General features: G+C 42.0%; 1 protein-coding gene and 1 long non-coding RNA gene across 2 annotated transcripts; both read right to left on the bottom strand.

The window, feature by feature from the left end:
• Positions 1–764: 764 nt before the first annotated feature.
• LOC120786728 lies at positions 765–8,059 on the bottom strand. The gene is made up of 4 exons (XR_005706753.1): positions 7,965–8,059; positions 7,276–7,380; positions 934–1,018; positions 765–838 (listed from the first exon to the last, which is right to left on the bottom strand). It is a non-coding gene; the product is annotated as an uncharacterized LOC120786728 (long non-coding RNA).
• A 524-nt stretch (positions 8,060–8,583) lies between these two features.
• smim13 (small integral membrane protein 13) lies at positions 8,584–11,485 on the bottom strand. The gene is made up of 2 exons (XM_040120961.1): positions 10,927–11,485; positions 8,584–10,015 (listed from the first exon to the last, which is right to left on the bottom strand). Exons 1-2 carry the CDS (start codon positions 11,000–11,002, stop codon positions 9,825–9,827), a joined length of 267 nt encoding a protein of 88 aa, XP_039976895.1. The 5' UTR covers positions 11,003–11,485; the 3' UTR covers positions 8,584–9,824.
• Between the last annotated feature and the right edge of the window lie 1,062 nt (positions 11,486–12,547).

Here is a 12,547-nt window from a genome sequence, read left to right as displayed (position 1 = left end):
GGCAGGCAAAGACCATAGCACTGGAACACTAAGGCACATGGCAAAAAAACAATCTGGCAGGGAGCAAGTGGAAACGGCCCGTTACATATACTGGGGAGCCAACGAGGGAATGGGGAACAGGTGAGCAGCTGAGGGGGAAGGAGTAGCAGGTCAGGTGATTCTACTGACAGGAAAGGCAGGCAGGTGGGAGTGGCAGGGTCTGAAATGACAGCAGAATTACAACATGTATATACACATACATATATATAGTAACTGCTTCCAATGCCTTTCTTTTAGCAGTTCCAACAAGAAGTCTGGTGAGGCTGTGTTCCCTTTTTTACGGCCCTAGACTCTGGAGCACCCTCCCCTTGGATCTTATATCACCAAACTCCCTTGATATAAAAATAGACAAATTGTCACAAACAACTGCAAACGAAAACTGCAAATACGAAAAATGAACAAAACCAGGAAACCAAAAACAGGTTCTCCCAGAGATGAAAATTCTCCTTTGGAAGGTTGTCCTTGCCAAGAAAGCAGCACATTGACGAATGCGTTTTGTACGGCCAGTGCAGATGTTTTCAGATTGACTCCAGTGACAACAGCCATGATTTTGTTCCAGTATCTTTTAGTTTCGTCTTTTTTCAGCATGCTAAAATATAGTAGTTTTCTCCCAGAAATGTATTCATAACACAGTGTCTTTTGAAACAGAATTTAGACAATAATGGGACACTAAAACCCAACTTGATATAGATTTTGAAATAAATAAGTAAATTGTGGTCTACTTATCAGCTCTTGTTTTGGAGCTTTTACCTTCATTGTATGATCTTCATCTGCAGATAGAGTTTGCTCAGTTGTCATGCTAGTCAGAGAAAAAAAAGCTTGTAAGTGGGCATTGAGTTAAGAATTGTTTTGTTTTCCAAAGTCAAGAATGAACATTCAAACTCAAATACAAACCTTGTGTGTTTAGTTTTTCTGGAGCTTTTAACCACATCTCTCAGTCTTCACTACTGGCTGAAGTTTGCCCAGTTGTCAGGTCAAGCTGCGGTTAAAAAAAAAAAACTTGTCAAACTACTACTCCAAGGTCGAGCCATGAACTTTCACACTCAAATATAAATCTTGTTAGTTTACTTTCTCTAGGGCTTCCAACCACATCTCAAGGTCTTCATTTGTGGGTGTAGTTTTCTCAGTGTCATATCAAGCTCCAGCAGCAAAAAAAGGCCAGTTAGTGTACCTTTAGTTGGGATTCTTTTTCTTTTGTGAGACATGTACATCAGTGGATTATTTTGTGTATCAATGCCCCAAGCTACTGTTTCAAGGGCCAGGAATGAACTTTAACGCTCAAACATACAATGTCTAGTTTAGCAGCTGTTTAAGATAGTCCGACCAACAGCACCATTTCATTGGTAAGAAACAGAATTTACATGAAGAGTTAATTAATCCAAAGTATGACTTAGCAGTTACTAAAGAGCAACATTTGCAAATAACATCTCATTGTCACTGTAGTAACCCAAAGTTCTTGTCTAACTCGATCGCATCCTCCTGGACCCCTGCAGGATATTTTTGATTTCTAAGTCATATCTGATCAAAGTTATTTGAGCCCTCTGATCTTTAAAAGGGCTCGGTTAAAGATGGGGCTGAAAGGATTTCACATTAAGCGGGACAGAGCTGCCGGATAGGGCGGCTGCGCCAAATAATTCTTCACTTCGCCTGTAGAACATTAGATATGACACACAGAGAATAATGAGCGGCAAGGAAAGAACGAGACGCTGCTACACATGTTCTCTGGACCATGAGAGACATGTTTTTTCAGAGCCACCCAATCAAGCTGCAACACATTTGCTCTGGTTTAAAGGGAGGTGACCTGATAAAATATATATAATGGTTGGGCATTTTCTGCAACAGCCTCTTGGCAACATTAAATCAGAGATTTTGGGTGTCCGCAACTACAGTAACTGGCTGTGGGATACAACTAAAAACAACCTTTGTGTTTTTCCTCCCCTCTGTCCTCTCTTTCATTACAATCTGAGTGAAATATAGTCTGGTCCCTGGCGAGAGGCTGCCCTACAGCAAGAAAGATGCGACTGCGTGAGGAAGAGATGTCAGTGACCACAGTGAGACTTCTGCCCCCCTTCAGCTCCCAATCAGAAAATCTCATTAAAAATCCTACAAGCTCACGCAGGCAGGCAATCTAACTGTTTTTAATATTCACTGCATTCCTCTCAGTGCTCTCCGGGGAGATGAGTAAGAAAGGAATGTGCAATGGAAAGACTTTTAGAGAGGGTTCCCATTTTGCAGACAGACACGGTAAATCAGGAGATGTCAGCTCCACCTTACAAAGTCCGTCCTACACATATTCTCTGTTAATCTGTCCCGTAAAGGCAGAGAGCAGAAGCAGAGCAGGTGAGAAAAAAAGTATTTTCATTTTTTTCCCGGCTGGTTTGCAAAATGTGTAACAGGTAGAAAGGTTGTAATGCCTTCAATTTACAGCTGAGGGGGATGCCATTAGTTCTGCAGGTATTTGATCATAAACATTGACCTGCCGGTAGCGCTAGATGAAAAGTTAAGGGATCACGGTCGTAATCATCCTGAGGGGAATGTCTGTACCAAACTTAACGGCAATCCATCCAGTAGTTGTTGAGACATTTTACTCCTGGTTATCATGGTGGCACTGCAGAAAAATATCAGGGAATCACCAAACTAATTGGATTGAACGATCACATCGACATTGAGATATTTCACTGGATAAGTGAAAACTTTGACCTCCTAGGAGAAAAGTCAGGCGCTCACTAAAAGTCATTGGGATTCATCCTCTGGGGACCATGCTGTCTGTACAAAATTCAAATTCAAATTCAGAAATGTCAACCTCATGGTGGCGCTAAAGAAAAGTCAGGTAATCACCATGTCAAGTGTGCCTCATGTGTGCCAAATTCCGTGCCAATCCAAGAAGAAGTGAAGAGATATTTTCAGTCTGGACCAAAGTGGTAGACCCACAGATTACACTGCCATCCAAAGAGCCATGCTAGCAGGGCTAAAAGTGTATATGCACTCTGCATTTGGATAGTCTTTTTAGAATGGAAAGGGAAAAGGCAATACCTACAAACAAAATGTGTTTTTTTCAGCTTGATCTTGTCCACTTTTGCTAGTTTGTTTAAGAAAATAAACTTTATTTTGATCCTTTGTGGTGTAGCTCATACGAGTTAGGTGTATCTCTGTTCTGCTAGGTGTCTGTCTGTCTGTCTAATAGAAATATTTGTAGTCAAATCACTCTTATAAACTAATTTACAATTTAATGAATTTAAATGTGTGATTATAAGCTAAATGAACCGTACCACACTGGATGAATTCCACCTGTCAAAAGCTGTGATGGCAGTTACTAGTCCTGCTAGCTAGTTACCGTTAGCAGGAGTTTAGCGGGGCTTTTCTCCGTCATGACTGGATTTAGGTACTACCTCCTTTAGTTATGTGGAATAATTGAATTACCAATATGTCAGTTAATCTAAGTGGATATTTTTCAATCACAAATAAGAGCTAGGGAAAAAAATAAAAAAATTCACTTTCTTTTAGCTTTAGCTAAGGCTATCTGTCGCTATCTTAACAGCTAGTTTTCACTTGATATATCTCTCTTTGTTCAGCTGTTGCTTTGCCTTTGTAGGGCAGTGATAATGGCATCACAGGACATCTTTTGGCTCTAAACTAACTAGCGAGAGGAACAGCTTTTGGCCGATGTTGATGCTTGAGACCTGGGGAGCGATTGGTGAATCAATGAGTTATTTTAGTCCTGGCAGCGTTAATCCATGCACCCCGGCCAGAACACACAGTCCTGGACTCAACGGCAGCAGTGTGTATCTGCGCCTCGTGCCAAACATCTCATTAACGGCTGTCTTTTCGTTCACCACAATTTCGCAACTACACAAGGTACTGCAGAGAAGACAGCTGAGGCTGCATTTTGTTCAATCCCTTAGAGCAGTTGTCTCCACGCTCCCCGATGAGATACTGTCTAGTCAAGCCGAGAAACAGCAAACAGGTGTTGGACTGCTGAGATGGAAATTTTACAGTGATACACAAGAGCAACAGCAATCAAAAAGTCAGCTGCTCACCTGTCTATTGAGGGAACAAACAGAGTGAAAGGTCATCGGGGAGATAATGTGCGATACCTACAGCCAGCAACAGCCAGGCTCTCACTGTACGCACGTATAGAGAAAGAGTTAGAGGAACAGTGGAGAGTCTATGTCATTTCCTTGGCTTACCACAATCATTTCCTGTAAAGTATTTGCAGGCTCTGAAATTACAGCTTCGTAGCTCAGCGGGGCCTCCTTTTCTGAAAAAGGCCCCAGCTGCAGGCAGAAATGTAGCCAGCCAGATCTAAGGGAGAGGTGGCATCATTAGAACGAATAAAACTTCGTCAATTTGCTGTAAGGGTGGTTTCTTAAATTTCTGCATCTGTTTCCAGCGAATGACGGTTGCAGGACATTCTGGACGAGTTGGTTCTTAACATTTGAGTCATACCACAGGGAAGTGTATCGATTACTGCACTCAAAACAACACAGATCTATTTCTTATTTACTTTTAAATATGTTCCTGCTGTGGTCGGCTAAGTACTCAAACCTTTCCTGTAACTAAAAGTGGCAATACCACAGTGTAGAAAAATGACTGAATTATCAAACAGGCCTGCTGGGCCCAAGAGGTCAGGGGGCTCCTGGGCCACCGCAGCAGCTTTATGATGTGACTGTTAATGTTTATTATTTTAAAGTCATACAGTTCAGTTAAAAGACACGAAATGACCACAAAGAGATGCAAAATGGCCATAAAGAGATGAAAAACAACCAAAAAGAGGGGCCCACATTTCCGAACCTCCGCAAATGTAGAAATACTTACTTCCAAGTAAAGGTCCTGCATTCAACTACAGAAGTATCACCGTCAAAATATACTTTATGTGCCAAAAGTAAAAGTACTCATGCAAAATGGCCTGTTACAGTATAACGTACATTATATAATGTAACTATAATTATTGATGCATTAATGTATCAGTTTGATGTTGCAGCTGGCACAGGTGAGGCTACTTTTAAGTAAATTAGATACAGCTGGGTTTTAATAACGCATCATAATTTATTTTTGATTTTATTTCGATTTAATAAACTTAATCTGCAAAAGAACTACAACTGAAAGATAAATGTAATGGAGTAAAAAGTACAATGTTTCCCTGTGAAATGTACTGGAAGAGGAGTATAAAGTACCTGAAAATAGAAATACGCAAGTGAAGTACATCAAAATTATAGTTAAGTACTGGACAGTAAAATGTATTTAGTTACTTTCTACCTCTGCGTTCTTGGTGCTTTCTTTGGTTCCCAAAACTGCACATAACTGCAGATAGAGGACATGATTGTGTTGCAGTCGTGAATGAAATGCTCGTTTGAGTTTCAAAAGAGCTGACTGACACAGGAAAAGGTCTAAAAACCACAAGCTGCAGGGAAATTCAATGCATTTGAACTTTCAAAAAGAAACCAGTACTATATTTAGCTTCTTATTTTACCATTTGTTTTTAAATACGCTGTCTTTAAAACTCTCCAATTTAAGAAAATATCATCTTTATTGCAGCAGAACGGCTCACTTGTAGCTCGATTGTTAACATTTATTTCTCGCTCTGCTGCATGTTTTGCAGTCACAATCGCTGCATCCTTGAACTAGATTGGGTACGAGCAGTTTAGGAGCAGGCTAATGACCCTGGGGGCTGAGATGAATTAAGCGTTGTCAGAGACTAAAATGGTCTTTCAAAGATAGACAGACTCGGTATAGATTAAACGTACGACAGATTAATTCACTGCATTGAGGTTTGGGACAGTAATTTACGGCAGCAATTTGAAATCAGCCAGCAGAGTCTGAAAGCGTAACGAGACAGGTTGGATTTCACTGGAGTCAGGGCATGAGTTTTTTGTGTGAGTATTTGTTTTATTTTTCATATATTTCATTTTTTTGTAGGTTTTATTTTTGTCTCCGAATTCCGCTCAAAAACAAAAGAGCTGCACTGTTCGTTCCGGGGTAAAATAAAAAAAACTCTTTATGAACCCTACTCTGATCAAACATGGGCAAAATAAAACTAATTTAAAGCACTTTCTCATTTTGTTTTGTCTCTTAGTGCATTAACTGTCAAATACCAACACGGTCTGCTTTGTCTCCGCTCCACTCAAAAATGTATTTTATTTCAAATTATTCTTGTAAGACGTCTTTCAGCAAAAGACTTCAGGTAAAAGCTTTACCCCCCATGACTTTATGCTCACCAGCGGTTGATACAAGTTTATTCATTAGGATAAACCCCTCTGAGATTGACCATCCTGTTTTTTTCCAGGGGGGGCTAAAATACAATACAAACAAAAGTGAAAAATAAACAAAAACAGCAGAGACAATAAAGTGACAGGAAAGACAAAACAAACAACAATCAACAATTCAACAGACACGCTACAACAAGGACAATCAGCACAGAAAGACGAGTACACTGCTGAGCACAGACACTAGATGGCCACAGAGAGGCTGTGACCGGACGCTTGCCCGGCAAAAAAGGGTGATAGAGAGTAAAGAACACACAGAATATACAGGGTATTGTATATTGTGTGCAGGATTAGCCAGTGATGTGGAATGGTGTCAAGGATGTCGTATGTCTACGGGGTAAGTTCCTGCAGTGGGAGGGAGCCTGAAACACAAACGACCTCTTTTCGATTGATTTCCTGACTGCAGGGATGGAGAGGAGGTATTGTGTCAGGATAGGCAGAGGTGGAGGAAGAATGGATTCTGAACTCCGTTAAGTAAAAGTCCTTGCGTTCCTCGATTTCACTTGAGTCTCAATTTCCGAAGTTTGAGCGGCAAAGTGTTCCGATGGTCTTAAAATAAAATGGAAATTAAGTAAATTGAAATGATTAAAAGTGCTAATGAGGCAACAGGATGCCCCCCACCCTTAAGAGTGTTATGTTATATTATTGGATTATTATTATTATTACTGGTGCATTTCCATGCACGCTCATTTGAATGCTTTGGCTGGATGAGGTGGTGATAATTATAACTAGTTCAGTCTATAAATGCATCATATTTTAGAAAAGGTTTTTCGGGCATAGTCTCGAGCTTCAAAAGTAACTGGTGACTACGGCCGTCAGATAAATGTGGTGGAGCAAAAGGTGCAATATTTCCCTCTGGGAGGCGGCGAAGTGTAAGTTTAAAGTAGCACAAAATGCACAGGAGCAGGTACGAGCAGCTCAAAGTTGCACTCGTGCACATTTACTCGAGTAAATGTTGCTCAAAAACACTCACTACCGACCAGGGCGCACGTTTAACGCTCGGGCTCGGGGCAACCGTCGTTCTCTGCCAGTGTGATGCCGCCACCTTGTGTTCAAACCGCAGAAGGACGCCAGGAGGCTGGAGAAGAAAAAAAAAAAGGAGGAGGTTTGAGTAACAGCGTTGCGTACAGAGGCGAGCTGCGATGGCGCGGAAGGGGATCGACTGTGAATTGGCTAACCGGTCGTGTATTTGCGAGGACAGTGCGCCCCCCTGTGGTTGAGTTGGGTGTCGCCAGCAACTACCCGTCAAGAGTCTGAGGATGTGCTGTCTGAAATCAAGCCATGACAGTTAAGTTCACGACTGACTTTTAGTCCAGAGTGAACAGGGGGGGTTGTTTAAAATGTTTTGACTTAACGCTCCAGCTGCGATAAATCCTCCCTTCGTGAAGGTTGTCACGCTGGGTTTTTATTTAAATCACTTTAGAGAGGCGTTGCTTCAACGGTCCGGTCATTTTAGAGGGAGCCGTTGAACCTGACTGCGTACGGCAGAGAGGTTTGTCTGTTATCCAGCCCTGCCCTCGCTGCCACAAGTGGGGCGAAAGTAATAGAAACCCTTTTTTTTTTCTTCTCCGGTATAAGGCAGTACGGTCCAGAAAGCACCACAAACCGCAGCCTCCAAAACGGTCCGTAAAGTTGAATCAAGTCTGGAAGTTTGGCGCTTACCTGCAGTGGATCATGGCCCAGCTTCCTGCCCCCCCTGCAGGAAGTGCAGGTTGCTAATAGTTACACGACGGTTGCCCACAGCGACGAGCGACAGGTGGCGGAGGCGATGTCGCGCGACCTGTTCGCGTCGCTTTCGGTCTGAACGCACCTTAACGATTATTTTCTCAATTAATCGATCGTTTGTTTGGTCGAGATCACATCAACGAACAAGTAACAACTAGAGCCCAGTGTGTCCGTGGTATGTCTTGTTTTTGGGACAAATAGTGAGTCAAGACAAAAAAAAACAAACTGCAAATTCTCACATTGGAGAAGTTGTTACCCCAATCCCGTGAGTTAAACAATTGATCATTATCAAAATAGTTGCAGATTAATTTACTGTCAATCAACTTCTCATTCATCCAGCTCTAATGATTACGAATGTCAGATGGCTAAGATATGGTTATTTCCACCTGAATATACAGAAAGAGGTGTTTTATGAAGTACTTTGTATGTTTATTACACAGGAAATTTTTCTCTGATGGCTAATATATATATATTTTTTTAAAGTTTTCAATGATCAATCAAATGTCGACCAGTTTACTTTTCCTCAAAAACAGCAACTTTTCCACTAAAGAAGCAAACAGGACAGGGATCACCATATTCGTGGCATTATTTATTTGAAGCTACTGCTCCTTTGAAGAAAAAAAAAAAAAAAATCATTGCTGATAAAAAGGTGCAAGATTTACATGAGTTGTACTTGGAGGGAAACTGTAATACATAAATACTGACTAGGCCCTGGTCAGCTTTGATTTGCCCTGCAATGGACACGACGCTTCTGTTGGCTATACAAGAGGAGGCCGGGCAACGAAAAAGCGGGTACCATCGCGACAGGCACTGGTACTGACAGAGGCACGGGGAGCGGGGGGAGAGAAGCTCAGACATCGCTCGGGCAGGTTTTCCTGCAGCAGGGAGCCTCGTTTTTTGTCGCTGCGGAGCTTCAGCTTGCTGTGCGTAGCGCTGCTTCTGAACACCGGCTGCCATTTCCTTGAAACCGTCTCCTGACTCTTCAAGTATAAATCTAGAGAAAGGGTGGAGGAGAAGCTGCAAGAAAAAGCTCACGTATATGACATGACTGGAATGACGCCTCGTAATTTATCATCTTCCTCGGAGGCTTTGGGCATCATCTACTGGGCGAGAGAGTTTCACCTCACAGATGGTTGTCCATAACACAGGCAGCACTAGACTGCGCAAGAAAAAACAAAATGACAGGTTGAACATTCCTTTCATTGCACTTTGTTATGTTCTAAAGAAAATAAAGTTGTCAGTTGTACAAATCATCGTTTCGCTTTTGAGTTTATCTTCGGTGGCTCTCTTTGAAATGATGCAGAGGAGCTCATTGTTAAAAAGTTATCTGCCAACTTCTGCTAAAAAACACACATATTTGAGAGAATTAACGTATCTCTTTGTGTGTTGGAGCGTCTTTATACTGCACAGAGGTGGCAGGAAGCAGCTCGGCCGCTCGCGAAAAGCTGGCCGTCTCTATTGCAGGATGACTGGAGGACCGTGCGTGGAGCCCCCGACTCACTGCTCAGTACATGCGACTGTACATAATTCAACATATTTATGAGGACATAAAGAAATGGACAGCGATGTACGTAAATGGCTTTTCCCTTTGAAACCAGGAGATCTGCCTGGTCAGTTTAAAGTGTCCTGTTGAGGGTTGACTACTGAGCGTCCACAAGGTCCTTGTGTAGTGTAGAGCGCAGGGTCAGTGGGGAAATATCTCTGATGATCACACACACACGACGTTTGTAGAGGGCCGACGTGCAGTCGTGGCGCGACAGGTTTCACGTGAAGACGCACGGCGGCTGTCCGGGTGACCTATGAAGTGCTTTCTAGAGGGGCGGCTCTTTGGCGTGCAGTCCTGGGCCGATTACGAGTCGGGGCGTTAGCGGCACGTTCATTCTTGGTTTCGGACGGTTGAGTTTCAGCCTGCGGGGTGCCAGCGTCCCCAACAAGCTCACGCAGGAACTTGAACTTGGACAGGAAGAGCTGCCAGACTACATACCAACCTGAGGGGGGAAGAAGGAAAAAGTTATTTATAGGCATAAAAAAAAAAAATCAATTTCTGCTTTTCTTTGTCATATCTGATTGTAAACTGAATATTTCTGGATTTTGGACTGCTGGTCAAATAAAACAAGCAATTTGAATACGTCGTTTCGAGCTTGAGCTTTTGGGAAATCACAGCATGACATTTTGTAGACAAAATGGTTGACTGATTAATCGGGAAATTATCTGGCGGATTGATAATGAAAATAATCGTTAGTTGCAGCTCTGAATCTCTGGCTACCTGGAAATAAGAGAAACGTGTTAAAATGGTCATTTTTTGAAGCAGCAGACAGATTTTTGACTTTTGACAGACTTTTTTTTTGTTTTGTTTTTTTTACCAAAATGGTCAAAAGAGTCTTTGAGGATTGTGGAAACAAACAGTGGTAAAGTTTTTTTTTTTTAAAGTTGCTGGGAATTTATCTTTCAGGGAAAAACAGCTGCTTTATCCATCACACTCTATTACTACACACCAGGGAGGCGTCTGACTGGTCCCCAGCTCATCCTGCGGCATGAAAACGAGCCCTGAAGATCACGTCAGTAAGAGTTTGCAACAGGGAAGGAATGAAAGAGTGGCAGAGGAGCAGCCATGGTTAAGATCGGACCCCTGCGCATGGTAAAAATAGAAACTCCTTACTGAAATCGAAACTTGTCGGTCAAAGACGCTCAACAGACTCTGACTTGTCATAAGGAAACATTAAATCGTAGCTATTCCTTTCTGAGAGTCAACCTTTATTTTATTTATTTATGTTGTTGTTGTTGTTTTTCTATTGCAGCCTCCGGCCTTCTTGTAACGTTACCCCAAATCCCGTGAGTTAAATCTGTCACAGAGCGGATTGTGCGAGTCGCTAACGAAGCTTGTTGTCCTTAAACTCACCAAACAGCATGAAGAGCAGCGCGCAGACAAGTGTGGCCACAATGACCAGCAGCGTGAGCCCGACACTTTGCCACATCTTAGCTCGGCTCCTGACAGCAGCAACAACAACCGCATTAAAGACAGGGGATGGCGGTGTATTTCTCGGCTCGGCTCCGCACCGCGGACGCGCAGACACACACACACACACACACGCACAAATAAGGTTATCCGCCTGGCAGCTAAGTTAGATAGCTAGCCGAGACGGGAGAGAGAGACAAGCGAACAGCAGCACATCGCAAACTCACGCCACCGTGTTTGCTAGCGAGAGGCTAGCTAGCGGTGTTGATGAACGGAGCCGCGGTAGTTTCAGAAACGGTGCTCAGGCCCGGAGAGGACAGGAGCATTAGCTGACGTTATCCGTTCACAGAAGGGTAAAGTCCTTATTCTGTGTGCTACATCACTGCAACGCGTATTGGTAAGCTCTCACTGGCGATACAGAGCGGTACAGTAACTGGGCTAAGACAGCAAAATCAGCGTCGTGAAAACGACTCGAACTGCGACTGCGCGGGGTGCAGCTGACTTCTGGGTAACATAGTTGGTCTGAAATTTGACCCTTTCTGTAGTTGTACCAGCTACTGAGGCGACCTGGCCTCATCATTATCACCTTCTTCTTCTTTTTTGCCTCTACTGTTATTAGTATTAGTACTGGGAATACAGACGTATACTACTACTACACATAGGAGCCGAAGTGGTAGTTGTATTGCCCTGTTTGATGTAGAATCCCGAGTAACGTTGTAACGTAACACCCAGAGTTGGAAAGTAACTACATACATCCCGGGCACTGTGCTTGAACCTCACACAGTTGTCAGGTAATTGTATTTTACTTGAGCATTTCCATTTTATGTTACTTTTTACTACATTTCAGGGGGAAATACTTTTACTCCACTACTTTTATTTGACACCTTGTTGACATTGTCTTTTTGGTTGCTATAAGGCCTTCTTACTAAATATCATTATTTAAATGAATATTATTTTTATTATTTATTTTTTATCCCAATCAATCTCCCCGCTGCCAACCACTTTGAGTTTGATGTTCAACGCAGTCGATATTTTTGTGTTATTATATTTGAAAGCCTGTGTGTCTCTTCTTTAGGAGCCATATATGTAACCGAAACACTCAGGGGCGATTTAGTATTAACTTATCAATACAGTAAGTGTGGAGACAGTAAACTACGAAAATATCATTATTCAAGCAGGACATATGTCACGCTGCTGAAATTAATTAAGTAGAAATACAGTTATTATTGTAAAAATGTACCCTATAATATTATAAAACTATATATTGTAATGCAATAACCATGCATAGAATACTACCAGGCACTATTGTTGTAGGCTTTATATATAAAAACAGATTTTGGTCCTAGTTTTTATTTTTAGTTCAGTGTCTTGTTTAAATTGAGGCTTAAGCCTTTTCTGTTTGCCACAACCTTTTACTACATTAAATATGGGACTATTTATTCATATCTCGCAGCGCACTGTTGCTGCAATATCATTTTAATTCTACTGTTTAATCTGTTTTATTTTAATTTAACCTTATTTTTAATCTTGTATTTTGTTTGACTGGTTTTTAATCTTATTCCCG

Source organism: Xiphias gladius, chromosome 24, assembly GCF_016859285.1.
Source record: "Xiphias gladius isolate SHS-SW01 ecotype Sanya breed wild chromosome 24, ASM1685928v1, whole genome shotgun sequence".
Taxonomy (NCBI): domain Eukaryota; kingdom Metazoa; phylum Chordata; class Actinopteri; order Istiophoriformes; family Xiphiidae; genus Xiphias; species Xiphias gladius.
Note: the sequence above shows the minus strand (reverse complement) of the source record. Positions and strands in the feature narration are given on the sequence as shown.

Excerpts from the sequence above, each read along its gene's own strand:
- smim13 (XM_040120961.1), bottom strand. The coding sequence starts at position 11,002 with ATGTGGCAAAGTGTCGGGCTCACGCTGCTGGTCATTGTGGCCACACTT. Across the intron at positions 10,016-10,926 it reads GCTGCTCTTCATGCTGTTTG|GTTGGTATGTAGTCTGGCAG; the intron begins GTGAGTTTAAGG and ends TTCCCCCCTCAG.